At 34.5% G+C, this 19,717-nt stretch overlaps 1 protein-coding gene across 1 annotated transcript in view; it reads right to left on the reverse strand.

Annotated features, from left to right (window-relative positions):
- The window catches only part of ASPSCR1 (ASPSCR1 tether for SLC2A4, UBX domain containing), a 155,233-nt gene that overhangs the window by 96,601 nt on the left and 38,915 nt on the right, over nt 1-19,717 (reverse strand). The window contains exons 5-6 of the mRNA XM_051995329.1: nt 9,497-9,554; nt 898-971 (exon numbers count right to left, since the gene is read on the reverse strand). Of these exons, the coding sequence (XP_051851289.1) occupies nt 898-971; nt 9,497-9,554 (132 nt within the window). The remainder of the gene's footprint in view (nt 1-897; nt 972-9,496; nt 9,555-19,717) is intronic.

Genomic DNA, 19,717 nt, shown 5'->3' on the forward strand with positions numbered 1-19,717 from the left:
CTAGGATTTCCTGAGTGCCACTTCCTAGCCCATATTGATAAAGAGTAAATGGCTCTAAACAAAGCTTTTCTGATGGAATCAGCAAGTCAACCAAATGATCTTGACTGAACAACAGAGAGTTTGGTCTGTTTCCCCTTCTCTACAGTGCAATGAGCAAAGTAAGCACCAATTGAACATCATGTACAAGTGAAATTAAGCCCGGGCTCACGATCTAGAAAGCTCTTTAGATTGGGGGTTTAAACCTAAACAAGTTAGGAGGAGCTAATCTCAAAGCCAACCAGCAGGCGGAGCCACAGGAACCAGCTTTCCACAGAAACTATCAAAACCAGGTTTCAAACAATTTTTTAATTAAACATTAGTGAGATTACATACAAATAACTTGCATTTCCCACCCAATCAATACAATATTTATTAATTTGTACCCACAAAGAAACGAATAAAAGAAGATTCAGAAAGAGGCAGAAACAAGTAGGTCAACTTTGGAACAAAGAATGTTATATTTGTTACATACTTAAAAAAAAAAAGCTTTATTTAATATATCCATGGTTTCATATACAATCCTCTTGTTCAACTCTTTGTAAGTAGAAATATTCATGTTGGTTGATGTCTGTCAAACTCATAATACTACATTTCCCCCCCAAAAAAAAATTTGTACCCAAATAACATTGTAAAAAGCTTGAGCCAACATCTGCAACCATGGGAAACACATCTGGGCAACAGTTTTAGATAAACAGGCAAATGCAGTAATTACTGTGAGGATGCAATTTTTTTTTGCCTTTGAACTTTTTTTTAAAACGCATTTTTCTGATGTCTGAAACAAAACAAATTTACCACTATAAGTTCACACCCCCCCCCAAAAAAAAAGTCTGACAGGAAGACTAACTTCCTCCACCTAACCTGATGATGGCATTGCCTCCAGTTAAACCCAGTGACTTCAGTGTGGTCTTCTGTAAAGCAGCACTCCCAGTTATCTGAAAAGAGACAAAAATGGGGAACAGAATATACTTTTGTCCAAGATACCTAGAGGATAGCTAGTCAGATAATAAGCAACAGGCAGTTGCTAAAAGAACTCTAGAAGAATCATATATTTAGGATTAAAAGGGACCTTAGAAACCACTAAATCCAGTCCTTTCATTTATTAATGATGAAACTAAGACACAGAACAACTAAATGACAGCTAGTAAGTATACAAGATAGGATTTAAACCTGGTTCTTGCTGACTCCAAGTCCAATGTCTTCTCCAATAAATTACACTACCTCTCTTCTACCTCCCTCTTAACTCAAAAAGCTCTTTAGTTTTTTCTAATTTAAAAGATTTCCCATCTTTCTAACTAGGGCCAAAGTCCTTTCTCCAATTCCCTGTATATCATGTGATACTTTTCCTCCCAAACTTTTGGCTTTCTCATAAATGAAATGGCAGAATGATATATTCCTAAGAAATCAAGAAACCTCAATATTCTAATGTCACATTTGTCATTAACTAGTCATTTAACCTCTCTGCACTACATTTCCAGATTCATAAAATAACTGGATTAGAGCTGATGATCTTTTAAGGTCCCCTCCATTTTATGGCTGGATGATCTATAAATCAAACTAGTTGGACTGAATGGAATAGATTAAAAAGGGAATTCTATAGCCAAAGTGCCAACAGATTATTGGAGAAATTCTCTGGTCAAGCTTGGGTGGGAAAAAACTTGGAGTGCTATTAGGGATTGAAAGCTGAATATGACATATGGAGAATAGGGCTCTCTATCAAAATATTTTAGGGAAGAAATAAGAAACAAGTCAAGATCAACTATTGCTTTTCCAGCTCTAGTTAGTCCTTCCCCACAAAAGGCTGATTCCCAATCCAAAAAAAAAAGGTCAAGCTTTCAGACTTCTAAAAGGTCATATCCAAAAAAACTCTGCAGAGTTCAATCATGAACCAAAAACCAAACCTAATAATTATTTCAATGATTAATGTTCTTTCTAACTTAAAAAAAATTACTAGTATTTAGCCATCAAAATTATTGTTGGATTTTTTGGTTTGTTTTTTGAAGGAGGCAACTGGAATTACGTGACTTGCCCAAGGTCGCATAGCTAGTAAGTGCTAAATGTCTAAGGCCACATTTGAACTGTCCTCCTGACGCCAAGGCTGGTACTCTATCCCCTGTGCCATCTAGCTATCACAAAATTATAGCTTTTTGCAGGCAATGTAATGGTTTTAGAGAAATCTACAGATTCAACAAAAAATTAACAGAAATAACTTCAGGAAAGTAGCAGAACAAAAAAATCAGCAAAAATCATCACTCTTTATATTTTATCAACAACACTTAGGAGGAAGAGAAAAGGGAAATTACATTAAAAATAATTACAGAATGTATATAATGTCTGGGAGTCCACTCACTAATATACTGCAAAAACTATATGATTACAACAACAGAACAAAATCTAAATAACAGAGAAACAGATCTAAATATTTAAAGAGAGACTAATTGCACATGGTTGGGTTCCACTAACATAATAAAAAATGTCACCTTAAGTTACCTTAAGCAAGTTAAGTATCATATCAATCAAATCACCAAAGGATTATTTTGTAGATCTAGAAAAATAATGAAATGTATCTGAAGGAACAAGGTCAATAATCTCAGAAAGAAATAATAAAAAAAAATTGGAAGAGTGGGAGAAATGGGATCTAGCATTAACCATACCTCAAACTACACAGTTAGTCACACAAATAAAGGTAAGTAAATATAGTAGCCTAATGTTTGATAAACACAAAGATACCAACTACAGTATTAAGAATTCATGAACTGACAAAAAATGCTGGCAAAACTATAAAGCAGTCTGGCAGGCATTAAGTTTGTACCAACAACTCAGGCTATATATCATAAAGAGCTCCAAGTAGAAGTGTGACCTAAATATAAAAATTGGTATTATATACAAAATTAAAGGAGAAAAGGAAAAATGATACTTTCTGCAACTGTGGGTATGAAATGACCAAATAAGGGATAGAAAAAAAAAAATCACAGAAAATAAAATGGGATAATTTTGATCATGTAAAATTAAATAATTTTTTTATACAAACAAAACCAATGTAGTTAAAATTGTAAGGGAAACTGTTAACTGGAAATTAAATCTTTGTAGATACCAACTACAGTATTAAGAATTCATGAACTGACAAAAAATGCTGGCAAAACTATAAAGCAGTCTGGCAGGCATTAAGTTTGTACCAACAACTCAGGCTATATATCATAAAGAGCTCCAAGTAGAAGTGTGACCTAAATATAAAAATTGGTATTATATACAAAATTAAAAGAGAAAAGAAAAAATGATACTTTCTGCAACTGTGGGTATGAAATGACCAAATAAGGGATAGAAAAAAAAAAATCACAGAAAATAAAATGGGATAATTTTGATCATGTAAAATTAAATAATTTTTTTATACAAACAAAACCAATGTAGTTAAAATTGTAAGGGAAACTGTTAACTGGAAATAAATCTTTGTAGCAAATTTCTCTGATAAAGGTCTAATATCCACTACGTACAAGAAATAGATTCATATATATAAGAATAAAAGGTATTCTTCAAAAGATAGTCAAAACATATGAAAAGGTAGTTATCAAAGGAGAACTATGATATATACAAAAATATTCAAATCAATAAAGAGAATTCCAAGTTAAGCAACTCTGAGGCTCCACATCTCATACCCATCAGATTAGCAAAAGTACCAAAAATGGAAAAAGGACAACTGCTGGAAGGATTATGAGAAGATAGGCACACTTAATGCATGATTGGTGGATCTGAATTGGTCTAACATTTCTGAAAAGCAATTTGGAGCTATGTCCAAAAAGTGACTAAACTGTCCATAGCTTTTCATCTTTCAATATCACAACTGGATATATACCTCAGGAATCAAAGATAATGTCCCAAACAAACAAAAATATTCACAAGTCTTTTTGTTATAGCAAAGAACAGGAAACCAGGGAGATGTCTATCAATTGTGGAATGGCCGAGTATAGGATGACAAATGAACTAATGCACTAATGATGCCAAAAAACATTAAAAAAAAAAAAAAAAAAACTCAGGAGCTCAGGAGGCACAAATAGGACATCTTTAAAATGAAAACTGTATGTAATGTAGTCTTAATTTCACAAATAATTCTTTTTTTCTTCCTCTATGTATATGGAATTCTCTTTTTCTGTTCTGTGTATACGAAAATAATCAATCCACAGGTTGATTAATGTTTGTCAACTTCAAAATAACAATAAAAATGTCAAAAAAAAAAAAAAACCTTGATGGTTACATGAGCAAAAAAATTCAAAAATAATGAACATATATGAAGATTTTCATCAAGTAGGATTTACACAAATTAAACCAACTCATTTAAGAATATGCATAATTGTTGCTATGATACATGGTAGTTAGGCATAAATAGTAAGCAGTTTCCACAAATGACTGAAATCAGTATTTTTTTATATAGCCAACCCAAATTTTAAGTCATTATCTTTTCTTTATTACTTGATCATAATCTAATCAGCATTAATGGATACAGTTTGTCTTGATACAATATAAATTTAATCTTTGTCCAATAAATACAAAGATCTTCATCATTCCCCTCCCCACAAAGGTCTAGAACTGTTTCCTAGTATCCTTTCCTATAACAAGTACCTACTGTTCCCTTTGAGTTATCCCTAAAGTAATCCTATTTCCCAGGTAAAGAACTTAGGGGGAGCAGTCTATGAGAACAGAAAATGGTTCCCTTAAGTGAGAGCTGAGAGAAGATCTGCTACTCATATATACAATAACTCCATTATATTCACTCCTCTACTCCACCCCAAAATGGAGCTGGAGCCTCATCCTGACCAACACTTGCTTTTCAGGGGACAAACTGTCTTTTATCTTCATTGGAACTATATAAAAATTAGGGGAGTGAGGGAGGAGAGGAACTGCTCACTAAAACTTGATTTGCCTACAAATATTGAGTGAAGACAAAAGGGAACAATATAAACTGGTATAATGTATGATCACCCTTACTAGACAATAGGCTCTAGAAACAGCAAACACACTGTTGAACTGAAGAATACCCAAATTAAAATCCAGCCTCATTTACCAGCTATGTAACTGTGGGCAAGTCACTTAATCTATTTGCTTTTATCTATTAGCTGAGGATTTTATTTATACACTGAGAAGAATCATAGCCTTTACTTCCTAGGGCTATTGTAAAAATAAAATGAAAAAATATGTGAAATATTTTACATACCTTAAAGCATTATATACATGTTGACTATTATTATAGGATGGTTCATGAAAGAAGCAAAGATAATGAGAATGGATTCTAGATCCCTAACATTTAGTAGCTCTCAGACAAATGGAAGGAGAAAGGAATCAACTCAAGGCAGTATTTCTGATAGAACTCAACCCCTCCTCTTCTTTCTGGGTATCTTAAGAGATGTAAGTCTGGTTTACTTTCAGGTCTGTCTTAACCCCTAACTGCTTCATTTTTAGTCCATGTCATTTTCTTAGTTATAATAATCATAGATATTTTGGCTTGCTAATTCTCTTATCTTTCCTTCCAGAGAATTCTTCTGCCCTCCCTGAGGCAATTGGGGTTAAGAGACTTGCCTGGGTCACACAGCTAGGGAAATGTTAAGTGTCTGAGGCCACATTTGAACTCAGGTCCTTCTGACTTCAGGACTGGTGCTCTATCCACTGTGCCACCTACCTACCCTCCCCCCCCAGAGTATTTAAAGTGAAAAAAGCTAAATTCAGTTTCAAAGGAGTGTCTACATGGGGCAAAGGGCTTTGCACACTCAATAATTGCTTAAGACTAATACTGAAGCCAATAGCCAAAGGCTATATCCCCACTACTATAATTTAGCTGTTTTTAGGCAACACAACCAATAGGTTTATCAGTTATCTTTCTAATGGACTGTCCTCAAAGAGCTTAAATACAGGAATCTGAAAACTGTGAAACTAGGTCAACACTTAAAAAAAAAAAAATACCTTTTCTAGGCAAAATAAACCAAAAAAGGAAATAGGATAAATAGAACTGAAAAAGGGACCCAGAAACTCTAAAACTCTTTGTAGGAGAGATTCTCCTTGGACTCTGTGTCTGTGGGACCCCAGCGAGGAAAATAAGATAAACAGCTCCATTCTGTTATCTAAGTGGGGTTGGTTCAGTTCTGAGTTAAAGAATTCCAATCCTATTCAATTGAAGATTTTCTATTCAATTCCAGGTGGGGCTAGCTAGCTCAAGCTGAAACCCAGTTTGTAGATAAAAAGAACCAACTTGGAACTCCATCCACTAGCCCCCATGGAGCAGGCCTCCCTTGTAGCCAAAGCTCCTATTATAAAAGAGGCTATCTTAAACCCTCTCTTTGCAGAGGTCCTAACATGTCATGCCATGCCATGCCAAGGAAACCTCTGCCTGCTGGAATAATATTCTCTTCCAGCGCTACTCTCTCTTTATCTCCCTCGCCTATATCCCTAAAGAGACTCTATGTCCCCTGTCGGGATTTCTCTAAATTTTACTTCTCTGCCAGGACTCCTCCACTACTTTTGGGACTTTGCCATTAAGGAATTCAGCCTTTCTGTTCATGCATAGCAAAGGCTGACTTCCCAATGCCAATAATAAACCTCTTTTACCAATCTAGGTTTTAGGGTTTGTAAATTCCTTTATGAAGACTCTCTGTGCCTCCAGAAGAGGGGTTCCCAAAACTCCCTACCCATGTGCCAAATCCCAAGGAGGTATCAGGGGAGCCAAACCTCTCCATTTGGTTCCCTGAACCCCAAACCTGCCTCGAGACCTCATCATTTAACTCCCTATCAGGAACCCTAATTTCATCATTTGGTTTCCTGACAACCCTAAATCTAAACCTTATCATATTTTGGTTTCCTGACCAAAGGGAACCCTAAAACCTAAACCTCATCAGGATCATTTGTGTATCGTTTTAATTAGATTAATAAGAAAGTAGAACAGTTTATCCAAAAGTAAAGATTTACCTAAAGTTCATTGAAGAGCAAGTAAAATTGTCTCAAGATTTTTTTTTTTTTTTTTGGAGGGCTGGGAGGTAGGGAAGTAGCACAAGGTTCTACTGATGAGGTTTAGATTTAGGGAACCAAAATGAAATTAGGGTTTCTGGTGGTCAGGGAGTTAATGATAAAGTCTAGTGGCAGGTTCGGGATTCAGGGAACTAAATGGAGAGGTTTGGTTCCCCTGCAACCCCTTGGGATTCAACGCAAGGGTAGGGAGTTTTGGGGACTCCCTTCTGACGGTACTGTAAAGGAATTTACAGATTCGAAAACCTAGATTGATAAAAGGGTTTATTATGGAAACTGGGAGTAAGGTTAAAGTCTGGTTAGGGAAATAGATGAGGGTAAAGAGAAGATGGCACTAGAAAGAGTATTCCAGTGGACAGAGGCCCTTGGCGTGGAAAGCATAGGGGTGTTTGGAACCTCTGCAAAGAGAGGATTTTAGTTTGGCTCTTTTATAATACGGGGCTTTGGCTACAAGCTGAAGGGGGCTCGTGGATGGAGTCCCAAGTTGACTCTTAGCAGGGTTTCAGCCTGAATTGAATTCAATGAGTTTCAGGACTGAGCTGACCTCACCCAGATAACAAGGAAACTGTTTGTCCCTGGGGCAAAATCCCTCACTGAGGCAGAGTTGAAGGAGATTTTCTCCTTCAAGAATTTTCAGAATTGCCAGGTGCCCTTTTAAACATTATCACATCTAATTTTACTTGAGGCATTGCTTTTGGCATCCTATTTGGGGACACAATAAGGAGCATTAGCCCCAGGGATGCAGAAAAGAAGCATGGAACAAGGCAAAATTCCTATGAATGAGGATGTGAACTATGAAAACTCCTCTTCTTCAGTCATATTAAAAAGGAGTAATTAAATTGAACAGTCCTGAGTGCTACAGTGCAGAGATACAATGAGTTGTTCCAAATACTTTTTGAGTCTTTGGGAACAAGTTAATTTTTAGACATCCACCACAGTCTTCTCATCAAAGCCCCAAGACTCTCTCTAGAAGTCTCTCCTTCACTAGTATGCCAATATTCCACTCCTTAAGGATGTCAGGATCATAGCAGTAGAGAGAAGCTCATGAAATCCCGTATCTTCCATGAGCCTTTTGGAGATCAAATAGATTGATTACTTCCCCTTTCTCACAACATCTAAACACTAAAATTTCTCAGTTTGCCCTCTGCTACTCTCTATCCATACCCCAAAACTTTTCATTTGACCAGTCTAAGACAGATACTTTACTTTAATTCATGTATTTAACATTTTCCTTATAAGGCACATTTCTTATAAACATATATCTGTGTCCATGTGCCTCCTTCAAATCATAAGATAAAAGAAAATAGAACAGATGATAAATATCTTTGTGCAATGGATAGCACAGAAACAATGTATATAAAAGCAGGAAATGTCAAACTTTAGACAAGTATTCCACTGTTCTGTACACAACCTGATTATCTCAATAGCAGAATAATATTCAACAACAGTAGTTAATGAGAAAACCAGAGTTCTAGAGCATCCATAAGTTCCTTCTGAGAGCCCAAATTTGTGCATTTATAAAGTAAGAATTGAACTAGGTGATCTCTTTTAGTTCTTTCTACTTTTAACCATCTATAATTCATTCCCCCAGTCAAGATCCTCCTATTTAACCCCAATCAAGGAAATCTCTTCTCAGGTTAGCCTATAGGTATTTGTTAAGTGATTATTAGATGTGCTAAGCATTGTGATATAAGGGGAAATGGAAATGAGTAAGCTTTGCATTTAAAACGATTTCTGGAAAACAAACCATATGTAAATAAAAGGAGATTTTCTCTCTCCATCAACCTCCACTTAAGGGCAGGAGCTCTGCTCAAGGTCAAAACAAACAGCAACAGGGACTTGGGGGTTGGGAGAGACCTATAGCTAAAGAAAGTACTCCTTAAGCATCAGTCTCAGAAAGAAAAGAGTTAGAAAAAAAAAAGAAGAGGGAAAAGGAGGGAGGAGCCAGTAGGAAGAAAAGCTAGGCTTCAAGAGCCAGGACTGTTGAACATCACACAAAAAACCTTCATACTGCAAAAGGTTTTGAAAGAGATCAAAACATGGTGCAAAGCAAATATTTATTAAAACAAAACCACTTTTGTGACTCTTGGGCTTTGAGAGACATTGAAAAAACAAACAGGGCATTGAGTGAGGTTTATAGGAGCAGCCGCCAGGGCAGTCTATGGTTATGTTCCAACGAAGCTTGAGCTGCTTTTCTCTTCCCGTCCTCTCCCCCGCCCCCCCTCCCCCCTGCCTTTTTCCATAAAACACATCAGGCTTTGAAAAGATCTAACTTCTCTCAGTCACACACTTTAAAGACAGGTTTGAAGGAGAGAGAATTTTCCAGGTCGGAAAGTGGCATTAAGTTTGTGTAGTGATTTAGGAGAGGTCACAGGGAAAGGGAAGCCAGAATTCTGAAGGGGGTGGGGGGAATGGAGGATGGGCGTTATTGAGCCAGAGAAAGCTGCTAACCTACCTCATCCCTCATGTAAACACAGACTGGAGTAGATTCACACAGCTGCTCCACACACTCCCTGTAAGGAGAGGAAAAGAAAACAGCTTAGGTTCTCTGAAGCTGATGTACAGAGAACACCCAGGTGCCAGTCACCATGACTCCTAGCTCACAGGACAGCTAGGAGGGAAGCAAATGAGATTCCCGCAGCACCCAGACTAGTCAATGTGGGAGGCATTACCCATGCCTTCAAAGCCTATGAAGTGAGGGAATAAAACTACCACACACATACCCACAATCAAAGCTGTATTCTGAAGATACAGGACACGCAGTTTTCTCTCATGCTCCTGGTTATAGCACTCATCCTTACTCAGACCAAATCTGGTATTGCCAACACTCAAATGAGAAACAGACTATTCCAATATGGAATACAACAGAAAGAAAACTGGTCTAGAAATCTAGAAACCTGTGTTCTAATTTCTTCCTTACAATTAACTGTGGGACCTTTGTAAGTCAGGTAATTGCTCCAGGCTTAAAAAATTATATGTAAAATGAAAGGGTGGGCAAGAATGACAAAAGACAGATTTCTGAAGAAAGGAATTTTGCAAAGACCCAAACTAAATAAGCACTTTTTGTGTTACTATGCAAAGAAAAACAATTTAAGATTATTAAGCATACACACACACACACACAGGGAGAACTGCTTCAATATAAAAACAAAGGAGAAAAAGGTTCTAATAAAACAAAAGGGAATCGTAACCTATATCAGAAGTATATAGAATAGAAAATATGACACAAGATAAAGGACCAATGAACAGCTGCAATTAAGTAACAGACAATATGCTCCTTACATAGGAGAGCACTGGATCATCAAAAGATCCAACTGCTTGTCCTTTAAAGGAAAAATAATGTGGATCTACAATGCTATCACTTAAGATATCGATCAAAAAGATTAAGAAGAATGGATACCTGATATGATTCAATGCTGAGGGGTACTGAGGTGTGTTATCTTCCTTGGTCATGTATTGAGACAATACAGGACATCCCAGAAGTGAACAAATCTGATGAGTATCCTCTTTTGATGACTCATTTGGGCACAAATGCCAGAAGGAATCTAACAACAAGCACTACTAAAGATTATGAAGTCTTGAGCAAGAAATGTTAAAACCTCAAAGTAAAGGTGCTGTTTTTAATCACTTGGACTAATTAAAGGGAAAAAGCTTCAGAAGAAAAAGATTTATAAAGTGAAGAGCTGGTTAAAAAGATGACAACTATGAGTAGGATTTATATTTCTGAATCACTATTTAAAATACTAAAATAAAATGTTCTTGGACATGGAGTGCACTTAACTAGAGCTATTCCCGCGCTCCCCACCCTACCCCCCAAAAAAAGGCAGCAAACCACAACACTACCATAATACAAAGAAAACCAAGTAATCTCACAAAGGTAGATACCATAGAAAATAGCTACAACGGAGGAAAAATAACAGCAGCAGAGATACCTAGTAATTCACAAGAGAATAAAAAATGCAAGAAAGAGCCTTGCAATAAAATCCTGAGATGCTTAAGGAATAGGTAAAAAGCACCTCAGAAACTTATTAGTTGTGTGACACTGGGCAAGTTATTTAACTTTTGTTTGCTTTAATAAACTGCAAGAAGTCGATGGCAAACCACTTCAATATCTGTCAAGAAAACTTCATGTGCCTTATGGTCAACAAGATCACAAAAAGTTGAACACGAATGAATAACAAAGTGAGTTTCAAATCCACAGAAGAAAAAAATCTGACCAAAAAGGTATCACTGAAATTTAGTGGGATGGGACTCATGAACTGGAATATGGCTTAGTTTAAAAAAAAAAAACAAAACAAAACTCACCAGGATTTTTGTTTGTTTGTTTTGGGTTCTTTTTAAGGATGAACTAAAACGGAATTATAGAACCAGAGGGGTAAAGCAATGGAGGCAAAATCTAAAGGGATATCACTGTTTTGCTGGATATAAACTGAAAAAATACATGAAGAGTTCAGGAAATAGATCACAAATTTCAACCCCAAAACATAATGTAATAATGACAAAAGATAGCATCCAAAAATATTTCTTCATTTGCCTTGATGATCTTTATATAACTCAAAAAGTAAAAAAATGAGAAGAACTTTTATTCCAAACTCAATTATCAGCACTAAGCAGGAACTGCTCAATAAAGTGGTAATTATGGAGACTGTGAGTGTATAAAACTTCTACATCTAGGAGTTGATGAGAGAATTTGGAAAGGCAGCTTTTATAAGATTGAAAGGAAGAATAAATAGAATTCTACTCAACAGAAGAAGCCAGCCAAGAAGAGATGGGTAAAGAATGCTCAAGAATAAAATTCTGAAAATATAAAAACAATCCAAAGAGAAAAAAAGGGAGTAAATCTGACAGGGAACTTAGCAACAAATCAGAATTTTTCAATAAAATGTACAGAAAGTGAAAGCAGAGATGGATAAAACATGGCATGATTTTATATGACTACCATTTATATTATTACCAATAGTAATCTTAGAATGAAGTAAGGCTGATAGGAACCCTACCCCCCCACCTCAAGCCAAGCCAAGCCAAAAAAAGGGGTGTTTTCTTCTTAGCTACACTAGGAAAAGAGATCAAAAAAAGCACAGAAGCACTTTTTGAATAGTACAAATAATGAATGATGGAGAAAAGGCAGACCTACTCAACTTTCAGCTTTTACCTACACTACCAACAATAACCTTTGAGTTAGAAAGATCTACAGAGAAATGGCTAAAAGGAAATTGATAAATAAAAAGATATAATAAGAGTACTTAAGTAAGCATTTGGCTGGGTTAAAAATTATTTGTTGTCTCTACATTGTCAAATTTTTACAATAAGTTGGTTAGTTTTACCAAACTTTTCTCCCCATTTTATCTTTTGTCAAAGAGATGGCTCAAATATAAATAATATAACAACAAATAATTGATAGAAAAAAATTGTTTAATTACGAGCTAAATCACACTCCAGGGTACTGAAAGAATAGGGATGTGCCTACTGCACCACTATCAGTGATCTTTTGGAGAAAGATGAAGTGATTTTTTTTGGAGTTTTACTGAACAAGACAAAGGCAAGTTTTGAACCTGATTTTCAAAAAAAAAAAAAAAAAAAAAAAAAACAGGGAAGAAAATGGAATATGCAAAGTATAATGTGTGGAGTCAAGACAGCAGTAAGAAAAAAATATTTTTACCTAACTCTTTCAATATAAGTCCTACAAAATAATCTAGCTAAATTCTGATCAGGAAAGCCAAGAAAAATTCACAATGAATCATTTTCCCAGCCCAGGGCAACTTAAGAAGACAGAGCAGAATAAGAACTCTAAGGAGGAAGCTGCTCAGGAGTAGCAACTGGGCAGCCAGTGCCCAGGAAGCAAAAGGAAATCAAATGGAGGAACAAGGCAGGAAGCATTGGGAAGAAAGAGATCCCAGAGGACTCTTGAATTACCATTAAGAGCAGGAATGAGTGCTAACTGGCAGTCACATTGATGAAGGGACCCTGAAACTCTCTGAAAACTCCTTCAAGGAGAAATTCTCCTTGAATCCTCCTCTGTGAGACCCACCCCAAGGAATCAAGATAAGGTGGTTATCTTGGTGGGACTAGTTGAAGTATTCAATTCCAAGATTTTCTACCCCTATTTTTGGCTCAAAACCACTCCCAGTAAGTAGTCTCATCTAGATCTGGGGGCAGTGACAGCATTGAGGAAATCTCACTGCATTAAAACTTCACAGATTTCCTTATAAAAATGGCAACTTGGGGCTCAATCCCCACAGAGGACCTAATATGCCATTCCCGGCATAGCAGCCTCTGCCTGCTGGAATGATATTCTCTTTCAGTACTACCCTCTCTTTATCTCCCTCACCTATTTCCCTAACGAGACTTTATGCCTCTCTGTCAGTATTTCTCTACTAAAAACTTTACTTCTCTGCCAGGACTTTGACACTAAGGAATTCAGTCTTTCTATTCATGCATAGCAAAGGCTGACTTCCCAATGCCAAAAATAAACTTCCTTTTATCAGTCTAACTTTTCCAGGTTCATATTTATGAAGGACCTTTGCACCAATAGAAGGGGGTTTCTACAACTCCCAACCTTGCACTAATCCTAAGGGGATGTAGGGAAGCTAAACCTCTTCATTTGGTCCCCTGAACCCTGATCCTGTCACTAACATCATCATTTAACTTCCTGACCACCAGAAACCCTAATATCCTCACTTTGGTTCCCTGAATCTAATCTCATCAATATTACCTATTATCCAATTCTGGGTAACAGATCCAGGGTGATATAGCAACATCAACTGAACATGAGGCGCAAGGTGACTAGTAAACACAAAAAAAAAACAAATTCAAGAAGTTTAGTTAGCTGGAGTTATGAGTACAGAAATCTGAGCAGGAACTTTATTCTGACATTTAGCACAGCATATAAACCTTCAGTGGAAAAACCTGGAAACTGAAGAGATACCCAGCAATTAGAAAATCACTAAATAAATTGGGTTATATGAATAGTGATGTAATATTACTGTGCTACAAGAAATGATGAAGGAGATGATTTTAGAAAGATCTGGAAGACTTATATGAACTGATACATATACAAGGATAATGAAGAGAATAACATGTACAGATTGGCAATCTTGTAAAAATAATTCATTGTGTAAGACTTAGCATTTTTGATCAGTATAATGATCCCTCAAAATTCCAAAAGACTCATGATGAAAAATGCTATCCACAGGGGCAGCTAGGTGATGCAGTGGATAGAGCATCAGCCCTGAAATCAGGAAGACCTGAGTTCAAATCTGACCTCAGACAAGAAATGCTTCCTATAACTGTATGACCTTGGCCAAGTCACTTAATCCCAAATGCCTGGGAGTAAGGGGGAAGAAAAAAAGGGGAAAAAAAAAAAAAAAAAAAAAAGCTATCTACTTCCAGATAGAGAATTGATGGACTCTGAATGAAGCATATTTTTCCCCCTCTTTTTATTTTCACAACAAATGTTAATGTGAAAATATATTTTGTGTTACTTCATTTGTACAAGAGGTATTGTATTTTTTTTTTTTTTTTTTTTGCCTTCTCAATAGGTGAGGAACGGAATGGAAGAAGGGAGAGAATTTGATGCTGAAAACTAAAAATTTTTTAAATGTACAATTTTTTTCTAAAACATAAGAACTAAAAATGCTTTTTAAAACTAAATTAGAGGGATAGAGGAAGAAAATGGGAAAAGAAATGAGAGCTATCCAAGCTAAAACGGAACACTTGCTAAAAGAGGTACAAAGTCTTACTGAAGAAAATAATGGCTTAAAAATTTAAATTGGCCTTACAGAAGCTAATGACTCCATGAAACATCATGAAATACTAAAACAAAGTCAAAAAGCTGAAAAAAAAATAGAAGAAAATATTAAATATCAAGTAGAAAAAACTGGAAAATAGACTGAGGTGAGATAATTTAAATATCACTAGACTACCTAAAGTCATAAAAGCATCAAGATAATTATATTTTTAGAAATCATAAAAGATAATTGCCCAGATATTTTAGAACTAGACAGCAAAAAAGAAACTGAAAGAATATACTAGTCACTTCATGAAGAAAATTCCAAACTGAAAACTCCCGGGAATACTGTAGTAAAAATCCAAAACTTCTAAGTCAATGAAAGACTACTACAAGCAGTCAGAGAAAGAATTCAAATATCATAGAACCACAGTCAGGACTAGACAAGTTTTGGGGGGATTTTTTTTGTTCATTTGTTTTTGTAATAGCAGCTTTTTATTTTCAAAATATATGCACAGATAATTTTCAACATTCATTTTTGCAAAACTCTTGTGTCCAAACTTTTCTCCCTCCCTTCCTTCACCCCATGCCTAGAAAGCAAGTAATCCAATATATGCTAAACATGTAAAATTCTTCTATACATATTTCCACATTTATCAGGTTGCACAAGAAAAATCAGATCAAAAAGGGGAAAAAATGAGAAAGAAAACAAAAAACATCAAAACAACAAAAAAGGTGAAAAAACTATGTTGGATCACACAAGTTTTAACAGCAAATACCATTAGTGAAAAGAGGACTTGGAATATGATATTCCAGAAGACAGGGAATTTAAGATTATAACCAATAATAACCTGCCCAGAAAAATTAAGGATAATAGTTCAGGAGGAAAAATGAATATTTAATGAAATAGAAAACTTTCAAGCATTCTTGAAAAAAAAACAGAGCTAAACAGAAAATCTGACATTCAAACATAGGGCTCAAGAGAAACATAAAAAGGTAAATATGAGTGAGAAACTATAAAGGATTTTTTTTTTTTTAAAAGGATTTAAAGGTTTACACTATTATATGGGGAGATGTACTTGGGTATGATTCTACGTTTGCATAATCTCAAAAGAAGAATGGAAGAATGTAGAAGAGAAATGGAGTGGAAGAGGAGTTAAGAGAATGGAGGTGTAAGGAGGAGAGAGTAAAGAGAAGCAGTAGTCAGAAGCATGACTCTTTAATATGGGAAATAAAGGGGAAAAAAGAAAAGAAAAAGTGTTAAGAGCATAGGAAAAAGGGAAATACACAACTAACAATCGTAACTGTGAATAAATGTGAATGGGAAAAACTCATCTGAAAAATGAAAAAGGATAGTAGAATGAATTCGAAATCAGAAACTAAAAATGTTGCTTATAAGAAACACACTTGAAATACAGTTACACTTTGTATTATTTATTATGCTTCATTTGAACTGAACAAGGCAAAAATGGCAATCATAATCTTAAAAACAAAAAGCAAAAACACAGATATAATTAAAACTTTATTTTATCAAAAGATACCATACACAATGAATCATATGCTCAATTGAGCATAAATGTACTAATTGACATAGTATTTTAACTCTTAAAAACTAATGAGTTACAGAAGGAAATAAACAGTAAAACTATCGTAGAGAAGGTCCTCAATTCACCCCTCACACCTAGATAAATCTAAATATAAAATAAACAAGAAAACAAATAGAATCCTTTGAATAACAGATCAAAAATTAATGAAAACTAAATAACATAATTCTGAAAAATGGGTGAGCAAAAGAACAAATCACAGAAATAATAATTTCATTAATGATAAAGACAAAATACTAAAATTTGTGAGATAAAGCCAAAGCAATTTTTAGAGGGGGGAAAAAATCATTCTCTCTAAATACTTACATCAAAAAAGGAGAGAAAGATAAATAAGATCAATAAATTAGGCATGCAACTTAAAATTTTAAAAACTAACAAATTAAAAATCCTCAGTTAACCAAAAAAAAATTACAAAATTGAAAGTAAAAAAAACCTATTACTGAAGTAATAAATAAAAGTAAATCTAGTTATTTAAATAGAAAAAAAAATAAAATAAATAAATAAACCATTGGCTAATTTGATTTTTTAAAAATCAGTATAAAAAACAAGAAAGGTGAATTTATGATCCTTAAAGATGAAATAAAAGCAATTACCAAGGGCTAAACTGTAAGCCAATAAAACCAACATTCTTAATGAAATGGATATTTTTACAAAAAGAGAAATGAACTCCCTAAGGAAAAAGACCCAGGACCAGATGGATTGACAGGCAAAAATCTTCTACCAAACATTAAAAGAATTATATGTATCTCAGCAGGAAAATTACCAAATATTTTATGGTAGCTTTAGGTACATTTTGATGAAAATTATGTGAAAAAACAAGGAAGGAAAATTACCAAATTCTTTCTTAGATACAAATGTGGTCTTGATAACCTAAATCAGGGAGAATCAAAACAGAAAAAGAAAACTAGCCAAAATTCTCTAATGAATATGCTGCAAAAACTTAAAATACTAGCAAGATTATAATAATAATATCACACACATCACATACTATGATCAGACTGTATTAATACCAGGAATGAAGAGCTATGTCAATATTAGGAAAACCATAAGCATAACTAGACCATACTGGCAACAAAATAACCAAAATCATAATTATTTCAATTATGCAGAATAAGCTTGGGAGAAAATAAAATACTCATTCCTATTAAAAACACTAGAAAGCAAAGGAATAAATATAGCTTTCCTTAAAATGAAAAGCGATATCTCTCTAAAATCAAAAGCAAGACTTATCTATAATGTGGATAAGCAGAAAGCCTTTCCAATAAGATCAGGGATGAAGCAATTATGTCCATTATCACCACAGCTATTCAATATTCAACAAGAAATGCTAACTATAGAAATAAAACAAGAAAAAGAAAGAGGAATAAATGTAGGCAATGAGGAAACAACTATTACTCTTTGTAGATGATATAACAGTTTATTCCAAGAATCTTTGAGAGTCAACTAAAAAGCTAACTTCAGCAAAATTGTAATATAAAATAAACTACACAATATTACCAATAAAACCTAACAGAAAGAGTTAAAACAAATCCATTCAAAGTAACTACTGATAATATAAAACATATGGGAGTTTACCTGCTAAGACCACATAAGAACTGTATGAACACAAATAAAAAACATTTTTCATACAAATAAAGAAAAATCTAAATAAATCATGGGTAGGTGAATTCAATATCATAAAAAGGACAATATTACCTAAATTAATTTGCTCATTCAGTGCCAAACCAATGAAATTATCAAATGACTAGAGAATTAGAAAAAAATAACCAATTTCATCTGTAGGAACAAAAGGTCAAGGCTAGCAAGAAATTCAATAGAGAGACAGAGATAGAGACCAACACAAACTATACTACAAAGCTGTAACTGTCAAAATAATTTGGTACTGAAAAAGAAAGAGAGGTTGATCAGTGGAACAGGTTAAATACACAATATACAGAAGCAAATGGGCAAAGTAATCTAAAGTTTTTATAAAGCCAAATCAAGCTACTAAGGTAAGAATTCACTAGTTGACATAAAGTGTTGAGAAAACTGGAGAAATACTTACAAGAAATACCTTTTTCTGCATCCAGAAAAAGAACTAAGACAAATGAACGTAAATCAACAAATGCTATGTTCACATCTTTTTTCTGTTTTTTTTTTTTTTAATTTCACCCATGATTTTTTTCCTTTTGCTGATTTTTCTCTCCCAACATGATTCATAAAGCAAGGTATATTAAAAACAAACTTAATACAATATTTAAACAAAAAAAAGAAGTTTGTGAAGCTTAGAAGAAATTATCTATCAGATATAGGGATAAGGAAAGAGATCTGGAGGTAAAATGGATAATTTTGATTATGTAAATTTTAATGTTTTAGCAATAATAAAACTAATGCAATTAAAATTAGAAGTAGGACACTGGAGGAAAAGCATTAAAAATTTTTCTGATAAAGGAATCATTTTTCAAATAGAGAACTGAGTTAAAAATAAAAGTTAATCCCCCAATTAATACATGGTTAGAGTATATAAAGTTTTCAGAAGAAGAAATCCAAGCTATCAACAAGCTTATGAAAAAATGATCTTTGTTGTTTTCAACTGCATTCAACACTTCATTACTGCATTTGAGGTTTTTTTGTCAAAGATAGTGGAATGGTTTGTGGTGTCCTATTCCCTGCTCATTTTACAGATAAGGAAACCTCAGCAGACAGGGTTAAATGACTTGACCAGGATCATACAACTAGAATCTGAGAACAGATCTGAACTCAAGAAGATGAGTTCTAGTAAATCACAAGTACCATAGAGAAATGCAAATTAAAACTCAGAAGTACTAAGTCACACCCATCAGAATAGGTAAAATGACAAGAAAAGGAAAATGACAAATGCTTTCACAAAAAGGGGCATGGGAAAATAAGTACATTAATGCACAGCTCCCGACTCTAACCCTAAATTCGCTGCTGGAGTTGCAAACTAGTCCAGTCATTCTAGAAAGCAATTTGGAATTATGCTCAAAAAGTTATTAAACTGAACATATCTTTTAACTAGACCTGTACCTTAAATAGATATAAAAAATAAGAAAAAGAGCCTATATATTAAAAAATATTTATAATTGGTCTTTTTATGAAAAGACCTAAAATGGGGAATAGCTGAACAAGTTATGTGATAAAATATTATTGTGCTATAAGAAATGATGAAGGGGATGGTTTTACATGGGAGGACTTGTTTGAACTTATATAAAGTGAAATGAGCAGAACATGAGGAGAACTAAAGCAGTTTATATAGAAGCAATATGGTAAAGATAAGTTAATTTTGGAAGACTTAGTAATTCCGACTAACACAATAACATACCACAACTCCAAAGGACTAACAAAG

This window comes from Antechinus flavipes, chromosome 4, assembly GCF_016432865.1.
Source record: "Antechinus flavipes isolate AdamAnt ecotype Samford, QLD, Australia chromosome 4, AdamAnt_v2, whole genome shotgun sequence".
Taxonomy (NCBI): Eukaryota; Metazoa; Chordata; class Mammalia; order Dasyuromorphia; family Dasyuridae; genus Antechinus; species Antechinus flavipes.